Below are 19547 nucleotides of genomic sequence, written 5' to 3'. Positions count from 1 at the left end.
AAGAATAAGGGGTAGGCCATTTAGGACTGAGATGAGGAAACATTTTTTTACCCAGAGTTATGAATCTGTGGAATTCTCTGCCTCAGTAGACAGTGGAGGCCAATACACTGGATGTTTTCAAGAGGGAGTTAGATTTAGCTCTTTGGGGCTAAAGGGATTAAGGGATATGGGGGAAAAGCAGGAGCGTAGAACTAACTATAGATGATCAGCCATGATCATTGTGAATGGCGGTGCTGGCTCGAAGGGATGAATGGTCTACTCCTGCACCTATCTTTCTATGCTCCCTCATGTTGCGCAAAAGCGAAATAACTCACTAATAAAAGAGGAAGCTCGGACGCCTCGCGCCATCTATATATTAAGACTCTTGTTTGTTTGTTTGTTCGTTCCTGAACTACAGCCAAAACGGTACACAGAGTGTGACAATTTTAGGCCCACCTTACTCCCTTTGGTGCTAATGGAAGAAGTTTCATTGAAATCAGTTATATTTTTAACGTTTTTCACGTTTAAATCTATCTGCGAGGGAGGGAGAGGGGAAGGGGGGAGGGGATGGGAAGGGGAGGGGAAGAGGAAGGGGGGAAGAGGAAGGGGGAAGAGGAAGTGGGGAAGAGGAAGGGGGAAGAGGGGAGGGGAAGGGGAGGAGAGGAGGGGAAGGGGAGAGGGGGAAGGGGCAGGGGGTCATGGAAGAGGGCAGGGGAAAGGGGGGAGGGGGAAGTGGGAAGGCGAGGGGAATGGGAAATGGGGAAGGGATGAGGGGAAGGGGAGTGAAAGGCGGGTTGGGGGGCAGGGAGGATTGGGAGGGGAAGGAGCGGGAGGGGTAGGAGGGAGGGGAAGGGTAGGAGGGAGGGGAGGGGGGTGCTGCACGAATGCAGGAGAGGTTTGTGTCCAACGGGTCCACTAGGTCTAGTTACCATTAATTGTATCCGCACGAAATCTAGTGCCATCTGACACCGGCAAACTGCGCCACGTGGGGACCTGCCCCCGGTTGCTAGGAGACCGCGGGCAGAGTGAAGTCGCTGGGAGACGGCCAAGGGATCGAACCAATGAGCGTCGAGGCGTTGCCAACGGTTGCCAATCACAGTGCGGGCAGACGCTGGGTGCGGCGGGATAAAAGCCTCGCGAGGGCAGCTGATGCAATCTGAATCGCAGCTCGTGCAAGGCGGTTGAGCGGCGGCTGGGCGGCGGCACAGGTAAGTGGCGGCCCGGCACACCCGGGAACACAACACCACTCGACTCCGAACGGGATCAGGGTGAAATGTGTAGGAACAAACTGCTGATGCAGTTTAAACCGAAGATAGACACAAAATGCCGGAGTAACTCAGCGGGACAAGCAGCTCAGCTTCTGAATAGAAGGAATGTGTGACGTTCAGACTGGTCTGAAGAAGAGTCTTGACCCGAATCTTCACCCATTCCTTCTCTCCAGAGAATGCTGCCTGTCCCGCTGAGTTCCTCCAGCATTTTGTGTCTATCTCCGGGATTACGGTGACATCCATTGCGGATAACGAAGTCCTTCCCCCTTGGATCTGGTCGTCCGCTGAGGATGGAAAAGCAATAAGTAAACGCAGAGATAGACACAAAACGCTGGAGTAACTCAGCGGGACAGGCAGCAATCTAATGCCTTCTCTCTAGAGATGCTGCCTGTCCGGTGTAAACCACCATTTGCAGTTCCTTCCTGCACAAGTAAACGCAGAGGCTGAAAGTCTGACAGAAAGGAGGAGAAAGCTGGAGGTGGCCAGTAGATCGTAGAGCATCTGCGGAAAGTGGAAGAGATTTAACATCTCGGGTCGATGAGCTTTCTTCATAACATGCGCTGTCTGTTGGGCGACTTGGTGTTCTTACCCTTCCATATCTCTAGCCTCCCTCTCCCCTGACTCTCAGTCTGAAAGGTTTCGACCCAAAACATCACCCATTACTTTTCTCCAGAGGTGCTGCCTGTCTCGCTGAGTTGTGTTTATCTTCGGTGTGTGCCGAGTCCCGCAAGGGATGACAAGGACACATCGCTTCGTGGCAGGTTCGGGGAGAGTGGGTCCCGGGGCGGCTAAAAACTACTTTCCCGATGGCGCCGTAAGGAGTGGGCTCCCTGCTGATATCTATTGGTCACCGTGCTCTCTGCTGGCCCTCTAGGTATACGTTATTTCGTTCCGATTTGAGTGACCGGCTATTTTGATAGTTTATTATTGGGAAATTGAACTTGACGTGCACAGTTAAAGTCAAGCTGGGGTAGGGAATCTCCACAGTAACTTCATACCTTGTATTAAACGAGTTCCATCATAACTAAACTTAGAAAACAGAATGAAGATCACGAGAAGGGTACAAATGTGTGACGCAGCCGTGCAATTTGATACTAGATAGCAGTCGCCCTTTCCCCGCCCCCATGCTATCGCCTTTTGGAATAAAACCAAGAAATACCCGACAGGGCAGCAGCGTCCGCGAAGAGAAGCACAACTAAACGTTTCCGATGAAAACTCATGGCCTTGAAACTCAGTTTATCTAATCGCCGTTGGTGTCAAACCTATACTTTCCAGCATTTTCGGTTTACATTCGGGTTTACAGTTCCGCATTTTTGCGATTTCCATTTCCGTTTGTATAAGTTTGCTCAATTAACTGAAAGTAATAGGTATTTGGAGAAGAGGCTTCATTCCGCGGAATTGCCTCGAGTTGATACCTATCCTGCCAGGTGCATTCTTGCTGATACTTTACAAAAGATTTTCGGGTCGCAAAAGATTTTGTGGTGTTTCATTTGCAGATCTTTAAGTCTGAGTACATTGTGCCGCTGTAAGTAGAAGATTAAAATGGACATATTGACTTGAATTATGCATTTCCAATGGTTTTAGTTTAGAGATACAGCATGGAAACAGGCCCTTCACTGAGTCCACGCCACCCAGCGATCCCCGCACATTAACACTACCCTCCACGCATACAATGGATAATTTACATTTATACCAAGCCATTTAACCTTGTACGTCTTTGGAGTGTCTCGGAGAAAACACCCGCGTTCACGGGGAGAACGTACAAATTCCTTACAGACAGCACCCGTAGTCTCTGGCGTTGCAAGTGCTGTAAGGCAGCAACTCTACCGCTGCGCCATCGCGCCGCCCTTTGTATTGTCCCATTTACTATGGTTATGTCAGAAATAGGTGTCAACAAATTGTTCCCCATCATTTCCAATTTTATCCAACTTTTTATATTTTGGCTCAGAAAAACTTTGGGAAAAATCAGTCGATCACATTGCATATGGTTGTGTTGGCTGTTTTAAGTATAAAGGGCTGCAGTTTTTTTAACTTGTGCTTATCATGGTTTGGTTTAGTTTATCCTTATCCTTGTCCGACCGGGGTGCAGTGAAAAGCTTTTCTTTGCGTGCTATCCAGTCAAAATGGCTCTACATGCTTACAATCATGCCGTCCACAATGCACTGATAAAGGATCAAGAAGGGTACAACATTTAGTGCAAAATAGTCCGGTTAAAGATAACTTAAAGGTCCCACGAAGTAGCTGGGAGGTCAGCACCGCACTCTAGCTGATGAGAGGACCGTTGAGTTGTCTGATAACTGCTGGGAAGAAACTGGGAAGTTGACCATACAAAAATTTCAAGTGAGTGTCAACTGTGTTATCAGTTGGAAGTGAAGTTTGATCGAAACTGTTTTATCATAAGTCATTCATTGACTTGTTCTCACTTTGAATTCCTATTTGTACGTACATTACGCACTGTGATTTTTATCGTTCATATTTTTCAGACCATTAAATGTTTTTTTGTCATCCTGATTAACAATGTGCTTGTATACCATTTTACATCTTGATGAAACCTGTGCTTTTGTGATCATCTCAAAAATTGGGTAAAATGGAGGGTTATGCGTACAGCTGAGATGAGCAAGCGAAGGAATAATTGTTTTTTAAAGTGAAGCAAAATGTCTTGGATAATATTAATGTCAACTACGAGTAAAATTTGGATTTAAAAGCATAGTCCAAAGGGAAAACATTTTTAGTTAGTACTTGGAATATAGAACATACTTGGAAGATAGAACATACGAGGAGTATTTTAGGTGAGTAGTAATAGATGTTTCTGAGCAGGAACCAGATAAATATTTGTTGGGGAGTATATGATAAGGGATGAAGGGGAGTGGGAGAAGGTTTCTGTGGAGTAGAAACACTTGACATAAACCCATGGGCTTGAAAAACGTGTTTATCTGCTTATGGACTCAAATATAATTGTGCAAATGAAGATTGTTGCAGAATCGAATAAGTATATTTGGAATATAGTACCTAATTAGCCATAACAAATTTTTCCATGATTTCTTGCTTAGGTGTGGATTATGCCATTTTTTAGGAATTTGACCAAGATTGCCAAACAGGCTCTGTTGAGCAATGGTTGTAGTTGCCAGATTCCTGCCGTGACTTTCAGGCTTATGAGCTGGAGCCCCAGACAACTAAATGCAGATGCTAGCTTTCACTCAACATCTTTTGCTGAATCTGATCACCCCTGTGTTCTTATAACAGGTATGTATCTTCAATCTTTTTGATAATCTTATTGGATGTTTTTGTAAAATGTCTCCATGTAAATTAGGCACTAGTTCATTGGAATGATGACCAACATAACTTTGTAGGGAAATAAATTCCCAAAACGTCCATTTTAAATAACGTGAATGTAAGAACATGGGACTAATTGTGCCCAAGGTTTTAATTATGGTTCATTTTGTTCATTTCTGTCCATTTTTACTTTCTTCTACAGAAGATATTTACTCATATTCCCTACATACTTTTGGTTTTACACTATCATGGATTGGTTTAGTTAGCGTAATTGATAATTTATTGTATATTTATTTTTGTTCCATTTAATGTGCTTGCAAAGCCACAGCAAGTAAGAATTTCATTGTTTTGGTTCATATTCAATACATATGACAAGTAAGGACTTAAATATCTTAAAATGATAGCCAGCACCCTCTGAACATGTGATCAAATATTAATTGTAGCTATGAATGCTACGAGAATATTTGATTAATGTGCCATATCTCTGTGGGCATTTCTGGCATGAGGCACTGAATAAGTGAGGACAAAGCTCCTCTAATACTTTAAGCCATTCCCAATGATGCTTTAGGCCAATTAGATAAAATCTCCTGTCAACCCACACAAAAGGTGGCTAAAATAGTATGGACTTAATTCTAATTGTTCTTGTATATTTGTGCTGACAGTAATATTTGTAACTTTATTTACAATACTGACCCGTAGAATACTGCTACCAACATATCAAAAAATAGTTATTTTTGAAAATATATTTAAATATCAACTATAATCATATTGAATAGCAGGACAGGCTTGAGAGAGCTTGTCTTATTTTGTGTTCTTGTGCAATGCATATTTTAAATTAAAATGCAACAGTTCATGAAGTGTAGCACAAATCATTGTGTACAATAACAATTGTAGTTCACTTGCTTTGGATTACATTACAATGATATGTTCAGTGTGTATTTTTTGGTCTAAACAATCCAGATTTCCATTTGACTAAATTAAAACAAATTGAATAAAACTTTGTCGTTACCTCCTGAGCAAAGAGGTTGTATTGAGTGGAAAACAAAATGCTGGAGCATTCGGCTGGTCAGGCAGCTTCTCTGAAGGACATGGTTTGCGATGTTTTGGGTCAGGATCCTTCTGCAGACACATATCAGACGTCTGACGAAGGGTCCCGACCTGAAATACCGCCTCTCCAAGTACCCAGTGTTGCAGCCTGACTGCTGAGTTACTCCAGCATTTTGTATTCTATGCAAGATTCCAGCATCTGCAGTTCCTTGTTTCTCAAAGACATTGGATTTGTTTACAATAGTCCAGTGTTTGTCATTGTGTAATAATGCTCACAGCATGACTCGGTTATTATTTGCTTCTGATGTTCAAATAGTTGTGTACTTGACTGGGTGCTCTGTTGTACAACAGCCCGTAAAATGTTTGGCAAAATTCTGATATTGCGTGCTGGCTTTGTTGCATTATCTGCATGCTTGGGTGAAAAGGTGTTTTAATATCTTTCATATTTTGCTTACTGGTCTATAAGTCATTTGACTTATACATGTACTCATTCGTATCACCTGGTGCTGTCTTGCTCGGAAGTATTTCGCTATTTAAACTTCACTTAATCTTGACCAGGCTGGATTTGTGGTAGTTGTCTTCCACCACTGGCATCAGTGCAACATTTCAGTATGATGCTCATAATATGTCTGTTTTGCAGGTGGATTAGGCCAGCTTGGCGTAGGGCTTGCTAAATTGTTAAGGTATGTAACTGTCATTACATTTGAATGATCAGAAGCCAAATGATGAATGTGTCAAAACCACAGTGGGTTCACTTCATTATGTTTCAAGTTACAAATAAAGTGACTAAAGTTTTGAAAGGGCCATACAGGTTTCTTGTGTAAACAAAGTGTTTTCGTGATGTGTACTGTACAACTACTTGTTTCACAAAGTACAGCTAGAGCTTATAAACATTTTTTTTGTAATTCAAACAAGTATAATCTTGTAGATGATAAACTGTTTTTAGTCAAGATTATTTTAGTGTAGGTAGAGGGAAGTATTTTTTTAATTTATTAAGTTGAAGTTTGTTTCTGCCGCATTTATCAGAATGTTTTTTTCTTCCAGGAAACATTTTGGTAAGAACAATGTAATACTCTCTGACATCAGAAAACCCACAGATGATGTGTTTCACAGTGGTAAGCACTAAACAATTGATACATTGCTTGCCTCTCAGCATAGAAAAGATAATGTAGACTGACAAATTTTCTGTCTTCCTCATTCAGGGCCATTTATATATTCTGATATTTTGGACTACAAAAATCTACGTGAAATTGTTGTCAATAATCGGATTACATGGCTGATTCACTACAGTGCCTTGCTGAGTGCTGTAGGAGAAGCAAATGTACCTTTGGCACGCAGTGTCAATATAACAGGTGAGAATAACCTGATAATTGTGGTTTCTGCAAAGCATCTGCATCTATAGTTGAAATAATTGAATTTAAGTATTAGCATTCCTTCTCTCCTGAGATGCTGCCTCACCTGCTGAGTTACTCCAGCATTTTGTGTTAACCTTCAGCATTAAACAAGTGCTTTTATTCAACTGAAAAGTGTCACTAAAATCAAAAGTAATGTGTTTGTATACATGCTTATCTTTGCAATTCTGGGCTTCACATAGACAATAGACAATAGGTGCAGGAGTAGGCCATTCAGCCCTTCGAGCCAGCACCGCCATTCAATGCGATCATGGCTGATCACTCTCAATCAGTACCCCGTTCCTGCCTTCTCCCCATACCCCCTCACTCCGCTATCCTTAAGAGCTCTATCCAGCTCTCTCTTGAAAGCATCCAACGAACTGGCCTCCACTGCCTTCTGAGGCAGAGAATTCCACACCTTCACCACCCTCTGACTGAAAAAGTTCTTCCTCATCTCCGTTCTAAATGGCCTACCCCTTATTCTTAAACTGTGGCCCCTTGTTCTGGACTCCCCCAACACTGGGAACATGTTATCTGCCTCTAATGTGTCCAATCCCCTAATTATCTTATATGTTTCAATAAGATCCCCCCTCATCCTTCTAAATTCCAGTGTATACAAGCCCAATCGCTCCAGCCTTTCAACATACGACAGTCCCGCCATTCCGGGAATTAACCTAGTGAACCTACGCTGCACGCCCTCCATAGCAAGAATATCCTTCCTCAAATTTGGAGACCAAAACTGCACACAGTACTCCAGGTGCGGTCTCACCAGGGCCCGGTACAACTGTAGAAGGACCTCTTTGCTCCTATACTCAACTCCTCTTGTTACGAAGGCCAACATTCCATTGGCTTTCTTCACTGCCTGCTGTACCTGCATGCTTCCTTTATTGACTGATGCACTAGGACACCCAGATCTCGTTGAACTCCCCCTCCTCCTAACTTGACACCATTCAGATAATAATCTGCCTTTCTATTCTTACTTCCAAAGTGAATAACCTCACACTTATCTACATTAAACTGCATCTGCCATGTATCCGCCCACTCACACAACCTGTCCAAGTCACCCTGCAGCCTTATTGCATCTTCCTCACAATTCACACTACCCCCCAACTTAGTATCATCTGCAAACTTGCTAATGGTTCTTTTAATCCCTTCGTCTAAGTCATTAATGTATATCGTAAATAGCTGGGGTCCCAGCACCGAACCTTGCGGTACCCCACTGGTCACTGCCTGCCATTCCGAAAGGGACCCATTTATCCCCACTCTTTGCTTTCTGTCTGTCAACCAATTTTCTATCCATGTCAGTACCCTACCCCCAATACCATGTGCCCTAATTTTGCCCACTAATCTCGTATGTGGGACCTTGTCGAAGGCTTTCTGAAAGTCAAGGTACACCACATCCACTGACTCTCCCTTGTCAATTTTCCTAGTTACATCCTCAAAAAATTCCAGTAGATTTGTCAAGCATGATTTCCCCTTCGTAAATCCATGCTGACTCGGAATGATCCCGTTACTGCTATCCAAATGCTCAGCAATTTTGTCTTTTATAATTGACTCCAGCATCTTCCCCACCACTGATGTCAGACTAACTGGTCTATAATTACCCGTTTTCTCTCTCCCTCCTTTCTTAAAAAGTGGGATAACATTTGCTATCCTCCAATCCACAGGAACTGATCCTGAATCTATAGAACATTGAAAAATGATCTCCAATGCTTCCACTATTTCTAGAGCCACCTCCTTAAGTACTCTGGGATGCAGACCATCAGGCCCTGGGGATTTATCAGCCTTCAGTCCCATCAGTCTACCCAAAACCATTTCCTGCCTAATGTGGATTTCCTTCAGTTCCTCCATCACCCTAGGTTCTCCGGCCCCTAGAACATTTGGGAGATTGTGTGTATCTTCCTCAGTGAAGACAGATCCAAAGTAACGGTTTAACTCGTCTGCCATTTCTTTGTTCCCCATAATAAATTCCCCTGCTTCTGTCTTCAAGGGACCCACATTTGCCTTGACTATTTTTTTCCTCTTCACGTACCTAAAAAAACTTTTGCTATCCTCCTTTATATTATTGGCTAGTTTACCCTCGTACCTCATCTTTTCTCCCCGTATTGCCTTTTTAGTTAACTTTTGTTGCTCTTTAAAAGAGTCCCAATCCTCTGTCTTCCCACTCTTCTTTGCTATGTTATACTTCCTCTCCTTAATTTTTATGCTGTCCCTGACTTCCCTTGTCAGCCACAGGTGTCTCTTACTCCCCTTAGAGTCTTTCCACCTCTTTGGAATAAATTGATCCTGCAACCTCTGCATTATTCCCAGGAATACCTGCCATTGCTGTTCTACCGTCTTCCCTGCTAGGGCCTCCTTCCAGTCAATTTAGACCTAACAAAAATACTTGTATCAATGGTGCTTTTCAGACTTTAAATACTAATACCTTCGTTTGCAGGTCTGCACAATATCTTGGATATTGCAGCTGAACATAACCTTCGCTTGTTTGTTCCAAGCACAATTGGTGCATTTGGACCAACTTCTCCCAGAAATCCAACTCCTGATCTCTGTGTACAGCGACCAAGGACTATCTATGGGGTCTCTAAGGTTCATGCAGAGTTAATGGGTGAGGTATGTGGAATTGCAAAAAAAAATCTATTAATGGAATGAAACAGGTTATTCACACCTGTTATATTGACACTGCATGCCAAAGGTACATTCGTTTAGTTTTAAAATTTGTTTAGTTTTAAAAAAGAATAATTTTATACTTTTTTAACTTTCTGCTAATTAGGACTAACAAAGTCTAAATTGACTCGGTCTTTTAATGTATCTCCCATTATTATCTGAGAAAGGGTCTCGACCCAATAGACAATAGGTGCTGGAGTAGGCCCTTCGAGCCAGCACCACCATTCAATGTGATCATGGTTGATCATTCTCAATCAGGACCCCGTTCCTGCCTTCTCCCCATACCCCCTGACTCCGCTATCCTTAAGAGCTCTATCTAGCTCTCTCTTGAATGCATTCAGAGAATTGGCCTCCACTGCCGTCTGAGGTAGTGAATTCCACAGATTTACAACTCTCTGACTGAAAAAGTTTTTCCCCATCTCCGTTCTAAATGGCCTACCCCTTATTCTTAAACTGTGGCCCCTGGTTCTGGACTCCCACAACATTGGGAACATGTTTCCTGCCTCTAACGTGTCCAACCCCTTAATAATCTTATATGTTTCGATAAGATCCCCTCTCATCCTTCTAAATTCCAGTGTATACAAACCTAGAGGCTCCAGTCTTTCAACATATGGCAGTCCCGCCATTCCGGGAATTAACCTAGTAAACCTACGCTGCACGCCATCAATAGCAAGAATATCCTTCCTCAAATTTGGAGATCGAAACTGCACATAGTACTCCAGGTGCGGTCTCACTAGGACCCTGTACAACTGCAGAATGACCTCTTTGCCCCTATACTCAACTCCTCCTGTTATGAAGGCCAACATTCCATTGGCTTTTTTCACTGCCTGCTGTACCTGCATGCTTCCTTTCAGTGACTGATGCACTAGGACACCTAGATCTCGTTGTACGTCCCCTTTTCCTAACTTGATACCATTCAGATAATAATCTGCCTTCTTCTTACCACCAAAGTGGATAACCTCACACATATCCACATTAAACTGCATCTGCCATGCATCCGCCCACTCACACAACCTGTCCAAGTCACCCTGCAACCTCGTAGCATCTTCCTCACAGCTCACACTACCACCCAGCTTTGTATCATCTGCAAATTTGCTAATGGTACTTTTAATCCCTTCATCTAAGTCATTAATGTATATTGTAAATAGCTGCGCTCCCAGCACCGAGCCTTGCGGTACCCCACTAGTCACTGCCTGCCATTCTGAAAGGGACCCATTTATCCCCACTCTTTGCTTTCTGTCTGTCAACCAATTTTCTATCCATGTCAATACCCTACCCCCAATACCATGTGCTCTAATTTTGCCCACTAATCTCCTATGTGGGACCTTGTCGAAGGCTTTCTGAAAGTCGAGGTACACCACATCCACCGGCTCTCCCCTGTCAATTCTCCTAGTTACATCCTCAAAAAATTCCAGAAGATTAGTCAAGCATAATTTCCCCTTCGTAAATCCATGCTGACTCGGAACGATCCTGTCACTGCTATCCAAATACTCCGCAATTTTGTCTTTTATAATTGACTCCAGCAGCTTCCCCACCACTGATGTCAGACTAACTGGTCTATAATTTCCCATTTTTTCTCCCCCTCCTTTCTTAAAAAGTGGGATAACATTAGCTACCCTCCAATCCACAGGAACTGATCCTGAATCTATAGAACATTGGAAAATGATCACCAATGCGTCCATAATTTCTAGAGCCACCTCCTTAAGTACCCTGGGATGCAGACCATCAGACCTGACACTTTTCCCATTCCTTCTCTCCAGAGATACTGCCTGTCCCGCTGAGTTACTCCAGCATTTAGTGTCTACCTTCGATTTAAACCAGTATCTGCAGTTCTTTCCTACCATTATTATCCTCTTTTCTTTAAATGCATGAGCTTTCTGTCAGGATATTGTTCACAGCTATACACACACCTTTTTCTGTTATGTTATAATATATTAAATTTTATTCCATTTGATTCGAAAAGGCTTATTTTTGAAGCAGAGAGTATCCAATGGTGTTACTTAATATCAAGAAGGATGTTGATAGTAGATTGAAAGAAATGGTTTCTAGTGGTGGAAAGATCAAGACAAGTGGACAAACAATGAAGGAGATTGACAAAAGTAGCATTTTTTTATGCAGAACAGTGTGCATCTGGAAAGAACTGGAGGAGTTAGAGTAGTGGAGGCAAATTAATTTGTTATTTTCAAAAACGATAACTATGCAAGGAACTGGATACATATGCAGGGCTTTGGGGAGAGGGCAGAGCAATATACCTGGCTAGTTGGTTCTTGTTTGGAGTTGACATGGAAATAATGGGGTGGGTGGCCTCCCTCCGTGCTCTGGTATTGTTGATATGTGGTTGTTAGTTCCGACGGTTGTGCCAAATTATAGTTATATGTGACGTGGATATTTTTTCTTCTATTTTCTGTACTGTTGCTTATCTGAAATTTGTAAGTGATTTTTGGAAGTGCAGAATAGATACTTGAAAATCAGTATGTTTTGGAATTCCTTGCCGCTATTTAGCGATCTCTGCTAATTCACAATTTGCGAGTAATTAACAATGCAAATTGTAGGGAAGGAATGTGGAGGGTTTACAAGAATCTGTATTACATGTAGACTAGTTGATTTGTTTTGATAAAAAAACTATGCAAAAGGAATTGTATGCTTTATCGAACATGTGATCTAATGTTACAAAAATGGCATTTTTAGTGGTAGTTAAATAGAAATTCTGAAAGTTTGCTTGTTTTTGTACAGGAGAAGGGACTTGGTAGGATTGTACAAAATCCAATTGAAATCTGTACAATCTTGAGGTAACAGCCCAATGGTCATATTTTTCCCCATTCCAAACTCCATGTTCAATCCCTTGATTCTCCCAATTATCCTTTTCATCTAATATATTTACCTTTCTTATATTTACTAATGGCTAAAATCACTTACATATTGTCTGAAAATACAGACATTTTACTATGTTTTAAGAAGGTTTGGTCAAATGGAACAAAATTCTGGACACTTAACCAATTACGCTTTAAGTGAAATAGTTTTGATGTTAGTTTAACAATTTTCCTTTGTACTTGAGTATAAACTGATTGTATGTGTTGTATATTTGGTCATTAGTACTACCACCACAAGTATGGCATGGACTTCAGATGTCTGAGGTACCCTGGCATAATTTCGGCAGACACCCAGCCTGGTGGGGGTACAACAGGTTTGTTAATTTTGTTATTTACAGTGTACTAAAATGTAAAGTGTAATGCCGAAGCCATGCACCAGAAGTTAAAATTGGCTTAAGTGAGGTGAAATTTTAGAACAAAATGCTGGATATACTTGAACTGCTTCTCTCGTCACAACTACTACTGACTTGCTAAGTATTTCCATAATTTTCTGTTTTATTGTGGATTTGTATAATCAACAGTGTTTTAGACACAAAAAGCTGGAGTAACTGGAGAAAAGGTGACGTTCGGGTCGAGACCCTTCTTCAGAATAAAAGTCAGGGGAAAAGGGAAACGAGAGATATAGGCGGTGATATAGAACAAATTAATGAAAGATATGCAAAAAAATAACGATGATAAAGGAAATGGGCATTATTAGCTGTGGGCTAGGTGAAAATGAGTTATAGACAAAGACTCAAGACGACTGAACATCATACTGCGAGAGGTGAGGAATGGATGGAGAGAGAGGGGATACTTGAAGTTAGAGAAATCAATATACATACCGCTGGGTTGTAAGCTGCCCAAGTGAAATATGAGGTGCTGTTCCTCCAATTTGCATTTGACCTTACTCTGACAATGGAGGAGGCCCAGAACAGAAAGGTCAGTGTGGGAATGGGAAGGGGAATTAGTGTTTGGCCACCGGGAGATCAGGTAAACACAGGTGGACTGAGTAAAGGTTCTGCGAACCAATCATCCAGTCATCTACAGTGTTTTGTTGCTTGATTAATGGAAATTGGGCAACATCATTACAGTAAGAAGAACTGACTCACGAGTTTGGGTTCACTCATATTTCAGAGCATCAGTAGGTTTAGTTAAATCAGTTACTGGAAATTTGGAACTGAGTGATCTGGGAAAAGCCAAATTGAGACTTGATGTGCAGGTTATGGTCAGTCAGTGCCATTTGATATCACTGTTAGTAACCCTTTTATTGCTTTGTTACTGCTTTGAAAATAGAATAGCAGTTATTAATCAGATTGGATTAGTACTAATTTTTGTAGACAGGGTATATCCTGGCAATTTTCCATGTTGTTTGGATGCCAGTTGCTTTCGGAGTGCGAGTCATCAGCACCACAGCCACCATGTTGCTGTTTCTGTATCCAATGTTCTCGTATGTTTAGAAGAACAAATTTAATTTGCTTACTAGTTAGAAGTGAGGACCTTGGGACGAAGCTGGGCTAGATTGCCCATTTGACATTTTTGGCAAATTGTTACAAATATCCCGGTCTTGTCTTTGGTAGCCACTTGGTGGGTTGTACTTTTGAGGATGGACATGTTAATCCTCCCATCTAGCTATTACAGTTATATCATCACCATTTATAACTGATTACAAAGCATGGATATGATCTGTTGATTGCTTGGCGGTGTCCAGCAACTGCTGCTTTTGTTGTATGATACATATTCACTCCGTTGCAAATTTTAGGCATCCCTAATGTGTTCCCGTTTGAGTTCTATATTAACCAGTATTGGGAGAGTTACTGGATATAACTACCATTTTCTTCTTTATAAAGGTATCCTGATACCATTACTATGCTTGTTCGTATACTTTGATGGTGTCGAGATGCAACAGTACTTTAAAGTGTACATCAGTGAATTGCTTCAAACATTGCACAGAATTTCTACCAATGGCCAGTGAACTAACAGCAATAGCAATGGTTTCTGTTTCAGGATTCCAAGAATCTCTCCTGGGTCAGATTTTGTTATGTACAATTTTTTTCCCCACAATTATCCACAGCACAGTAATCAACAAACACAAACCAAGGACAAGTATTACCTTTGCTAATGTATTCCTGAATAGAAAGCTTTATGTTCATCTTTAGATACAAAAGATTTATTTTCAGCCACCTCTCTGTACAGACTGAAGCAGACTTGAAGCATCTTTGACAATATTGTTAAAAGCTGTTTACTTCGTCATCCAATCCCATTGCCTCTATTAGCTTGCCTATTGTTAAGAGCCATGCTATTGTCATCTCCAGTTTGGTTCTTTTTAACATGAGGATATTCTGTTCTATGACTCTATCCTTAACTCCTGGCTGACTGGAATATTAACTTTAAGATATATACTGTCTTCTCACTCATCTTCGTTTGTATTTCCAGATCTAGTTCTGTTTCCTTTCTCTAAAATTCCTTTTACTACAGGTTGCTGTGCAAACTGTGCCACTTAGTGATAAACCTCAGACTAGCTTATTTTGCTTTCTGTGACTTCCACTGTCTTTGCCTCCAAACTCTTCATTGTTTCTTGTTGTTCTGTGCCTTTGCCATTGGGCATCTGCTGTTGGTAAATTAACGGAGTAAGTTCTTGGTCTAAAGGAAAGGAAGTCCATGATTGGAGACCAGGCTTTGCTGCGTAGTCTTTGCCCACATATATGTGGGTACACCCTTTGCATTCTGATCATGCACAAATGTGGTTCTTGCCTACACCCTCATCTCACAATCCCATTCAATTCTAATTGATATCAGCAGCTTCTGATAGGAAAACATTCCTCTCCACTTCTGCAGCATTTTCGTATAAAATCATGATCACATTCAAGGAGGAGAGGAGCTTCACTGATGCAGGCATCTTCTTGTTTTTATTTTCCCCTTTTAGTTTCCTCTTAATCAATTTTTAAAAGAGGTACATTAAAATCATTTTTTCAACAACACTGCTTCGATTCTCTTAACTAATTTCTTGACTTATTTATTTGCCCCGATCTATAAAGTTCCAAGGTACTGACAAACTATAAATATTTCTATTTCAATAAATATTGGGCAACTTTATTTAGTAAAATGCTGCAAAACAGACTAGATTTAGAATTCGGTCTTGGGATTTTAGAAGTAGGGATCTTATGGAGTTCAATATTAAAATAATTGCATACATTTAAGGTAAAAATAACTAGTTGCTTTGTAAACAAACGAGATGATATTAAATGGATGGCAGTAAGCTATTTTTGAATATTGAACACGCAGCACATCTAAAATTACCACGTAATTTTTAGTTCACTAAAGTTCCCAAGAAGACAGTATGGATTGGTTATTTTGGAAACCTGTTGCAAAACATTATTTTTGTAAAAACGTCATCTGTTGTGCCTCGTGATTCTTTGTGTAGTTTGACAGCAGTGAAGTTTGGTCGTGTTCTGGGATTCCCCAAAAGATTATACAATATGTGAAATTATTTTGAGTTTTAAATCATTTTAATAAAACCACTTGCTTTCAGCTTAATTTTTACTTTTAATTCTATTTTACACCAATTATAGAATCCAATTATACTATTGGGTTTTGTTTTGCGGCAGTATCCAGGACTCTTCCGAGTTGCATTTCTGAGGAAAAATTTAATAAATTTGGTGCATTAAGTACTTGCGATTCAAAAAGAAATTGTCAAGTGGACATCACTGTGTAAATGAGTACTGATGAGAACGGAAACAAAATAATTGTTTTTGGAAGCCTTTGAGGAAAAAAGCGTGTCACAGCTATTTCCCTGGAGGCAGGTATCTGGAAATTGTCATAATTTGGGGGGAAAAAATTCAGTTTAAAATCAACTCTATTCTAAGGATCCTAGAATGTAGTAACAAAGGTGGATAATGTGATCACATTTAAAAAAAATAGGAAAGATACTTGCCTTCATTTTCCAGGGCTTCAAATATAAAGGAAGGTAGTTGTAATACCATTTTATAAAACATTGGTGAAGGAGTGAGAGTTTGAGGGTATATATATGAGGAAGTTTACTTTTAAAGCAGAGAGTGGTCAGAATTTGGGTCAGGTAGGTACTCCCACAATTCTTTAGTATCTAAAGAAGCATTTGATTGAATCACCAAGGCATTAGAAAGCTACTGAAAACTGGGATTTGTATAGATGGATACTTGATATCAGTATGGACATGATGCACCAAAGGCCCTATACCTGAGCTGTAAAACTCTAGTTCAACCGTAGAGCTATTTTGAAAGTAGGATTTATCTTCATCAAAAAGTTGTTGAAAATTTTAGCCTGAGCATTTGTAATCACCAATTTGCGAAGATCAAATCCGATAATAATAGGATACAAGTGTAAATGTTTTGCAGATTAACTGGTATGAAAGCTTGCTGGCTTTGTTCAACTATTAGATGTTTGTTTGTTTGTTTCAGACTATGCAGTTCAAATTTTCCACGATGCTGTAAAAACAGGGAAATTTGAGTGTTATCTGAAGCCTGACACAAAGCTCCCCATGATGTACATTGATGACTGTCTGCGTGCAACGCTGGAAATCTTGGAAGCACCAGCAGAGCAGCTTAAAATGAGAACCTATAATATAAGTGCTATGAGTTTTACTCCTGAAGAGCTGGTGACTGAAGTCCAAAAGCACCTGTCTGACCTTAAGGTTACTTACAAAGTTGATAAAGTACGTCAGGAAATTGGTAAGTCTATCGGCAGGACCATTATAGCATAGGTAAGACAATGCAGGACAGGCAGCATCTCTGGAGAGAAGGAATGGGTGATCTTTCGGGTCGAGACCCTTCTTCAGACTGATTAGAGCATAGACTGGTGTTGCAAGATAGCCTTACATTCAACTATGCTTTTACCCATGATGGAAGTTGCACTTAATTTACCCCATAGTAAATGTTTTTGGCAACATTTTTAATTTAAAATCTGGGTCAATATTTACTTTTACCATTTGTTATGGTTCAATAACCTGCACCAAATTGTTTGTCTTTTTATGTTTGCACCAACTCAGTTCTGTATAGATTACTCCTAGTCTTCTTTCATGTCCATCATCTATGTTTCAAATGTTACATCACTGTCATCGTCCACCCTGAAAAGGGCGCAAGCTTCTGGCCGCAATCAGTGGGAGCCATCACCTGTACAATAAATAGATGATGGTGGTAGCAGAATTGCTTCTGCTATGGGGCCTACTACTAGTTATAAGTAGTGTGCGATTATACAAGTTCAGGCAAATTTCTTGTCCTTTAGGGATTTAGTATCTTTAATGGTAGCTAAAAATATTTTAATTATTTGCATTTGCCTAAAAGACAAATGACATTTTAATTGGTTTTACAATAAAGAGTATTAGAAATATTAAAATGTGTTTCTCCTCTTAGCTGATAGCTGGCCAATGGAATTTGATGACCATAATGCTCGGCAAGATTGGGGATGGAAGCATGAATATGATCTTCCTGAGCTGGTGTTCACAATGTTAAATTTCTGCACAACTAGCAGACAGCTGATGCAAGCAAATTAGTAAAGGAGGAGAGAAAATTTTGAAGGGCCAGAATCTTCAAGGGGATCCAATGTACATACAACTTACTGCAATCGTTAATTTGCAAAACCTTTTGTGTAAATAGTCCTTTACCTGTACTTGAACTGACCTGACAGCTAAATTTGATATGTATTTTGTGGAAAGAAGATTCATGTAATAATTAGTGTTAATAAACTGGATTAAGACTTCTTTAAAATTCATGAATGCTGTTGATTACACTGTGGAAAGTGTCTGATCTGCAGAAATGCTGTTACTAAAACTCTTGTTAACATTTCGGACAAAATCTTTTATTTCAAGCTTTGTGTCTAGGCTTTCAGATTTATGTTTTACTCTGGGTAAAGAATGTATTGAAGGATGTGGTACTAAGGGAAAGTGAAGTGTTGCTCAATCTTCAAAAGGTATAATTAGGATGTTTAGTTTTACTGTCACAAAGAAGAATCTATACTTCATGAATTGATCTTGAGCCTCAATCTTTTAAAGCATGTAGGAAAGAACTGCAGATGCTGGTTTAAATTGAAGATTGCCCAAAATTGGCACAGCAGTTTGAATCTTTTAAAGCAGTTGAGTCTCATGGTTACATTGGGTGCAGTTTATTTATTTCATTCTGCTGAAGATATTATGAATTGCAGTTTCCAAGAAATGTATAACATTTTAATATCCAAAATGAATATTGATATGCAGATTAGTATCTCATTAAAATGTAACATTTTGTAGAATACTTAGTCTTGATTGTTGCTTAATTATAGTATTATGCACTTCTGTGATGAATGATCATCAATGTAGAAATATAACAGAAACTGCACACATTTCTAATATATTTTGTCTTAGTTGTGATTTTTAGTGTGCCATTGCATTTCATATCCTACTGACCAGTGGCTTTTGAGATGTCTTGGCATGAAATGTGCTTGAGTTTTGCTTCATTCCAAAATAGGTATAGATAAACCATGATAAAAATGAACATCTGATACTCTACTGTGGATTCCATTTCCTAACTTTGAAGGCCATGCACAAGTTACAGAATCTTTGACAGCTTCATTGTAACATAAAACCCAGGCTTCATTTATTCATTTTTACAAAATGGCATTTGCATTAAATTTCCAATATGGCATTTCAGTTTAAGAATATATTTGTTTTGCTATTTTGTGAACAATTCTATTTCTGCATAATAATCATCCAGAAAATAAAATTGATTTAAATCTACATGTAAAATTTGTCTGCAAAATACTGGCGACTTGAACAAATGGGCTAGAGAACAGTAAGAGAAAACAATTAGGATAACATGATTGCATTGTCAAGGATCGAATCAAGGGCAATTCATTATTTCATGTTATGAGAAAGTAGAGTTAAGGGAAAACCGTTGAACATGGTTATTGGAGGAGGAAGGTATAGAAGAACACTTTATGAACTTTGGATAACCAAAGGAAGAGCTGATCTGTGGACAGATGAGAATAGTTGCAAAGGATAACCTTTGTCAAAAACAGCACTATGTTCTCTGCTGTGTGCGATTTATTAATAACTTGAATGTCAATGTAGG

General features: G+C 40.1%; 1 protein-coding gene and 1 long non-coding RNA gene across 2 annotated transcripts in view; one reads left to right on the top strand and one right to left on the bottom strand.

The window, feature by feature from the left end:
• The window catches only part of LOC144593993 (uncharacterized), a 44674-nt gene that overhangs the window by 4649 nt on the left and 20478 nt on the right, over positions 1–19547 (bottom strand). The gene's annotated exons all lie outside the window — the stretch shown is intronic.
• tdh (L-threonine dehydrogenase) lies at positions 1071–19208 on the top strand. The gene is made up of 9 exons (XM_078400136.1): positions 1071–1187; positions 4298–4490; positions 6208–6250; positions 6612–6682; positions 6770–6919; positions 9396–9568; positions 12716–12806; positions 16905–17174; positions 17856–19208. The coding sequence occupies exons 2-9, from the start codon at positions 4307–4309 to the stop codon at positions 17993–17995; spliced, it is 1122 nt and encodes a 373-aa protein (XP_078256262.1). The 5' UTR covers positions 1071–1187; positions 4298–4306; the 3' UTR covers positions 17996–19208.

This window comes from Rhinoraja longicauda, chromosome 5, assembly GCF_053455715.1.
Source record: "Rhinoraja longicauda isolate Sanriku21f chromosome 5, sRhiLon1.1, whole genome shotgun sequence".
In the NCBI taxonomy this organism is placed as follows: Eukaryota; Metazoa; Chordata; class Chondrichthyes; order Rajiformes; family Arhynchobatidae; genus Rhinoraja; species Rhinoraja longicauda.
The sequence above is the reverse complement of the archived record's forward strand: the minus strand, read 5'-3'. Positions and strand labels throughout refer to the sequence as shown.

What these genes read in the sequence shown, in the direction of transcription:
- tdh (XM_078400136.1), top strand. Translation starts at nt 4,307, where the DNA reads ATGCCATTTTTTAGGAATTTGACCAAGATTGCCAAACAGGCTCTGTTG. An exon ending in CCCCTGTGTTCTTATAACAG is followed by an intron (nt 4,491 to 6,207) that starts GTATGTATCTTC and finishes TCTGTTTTGCAG; the next exon opens with GTGGATTAGGCCAGCTTGGC. An exon ending in AGATGATGTGTTTCACAGTG is followed by an intron (nt 6,683 to 6,769) that starts GTAAGCACTAAA and finishes TTCCTCATTCAG; the next exon opens with GGCCATTTATATATTCTGAT.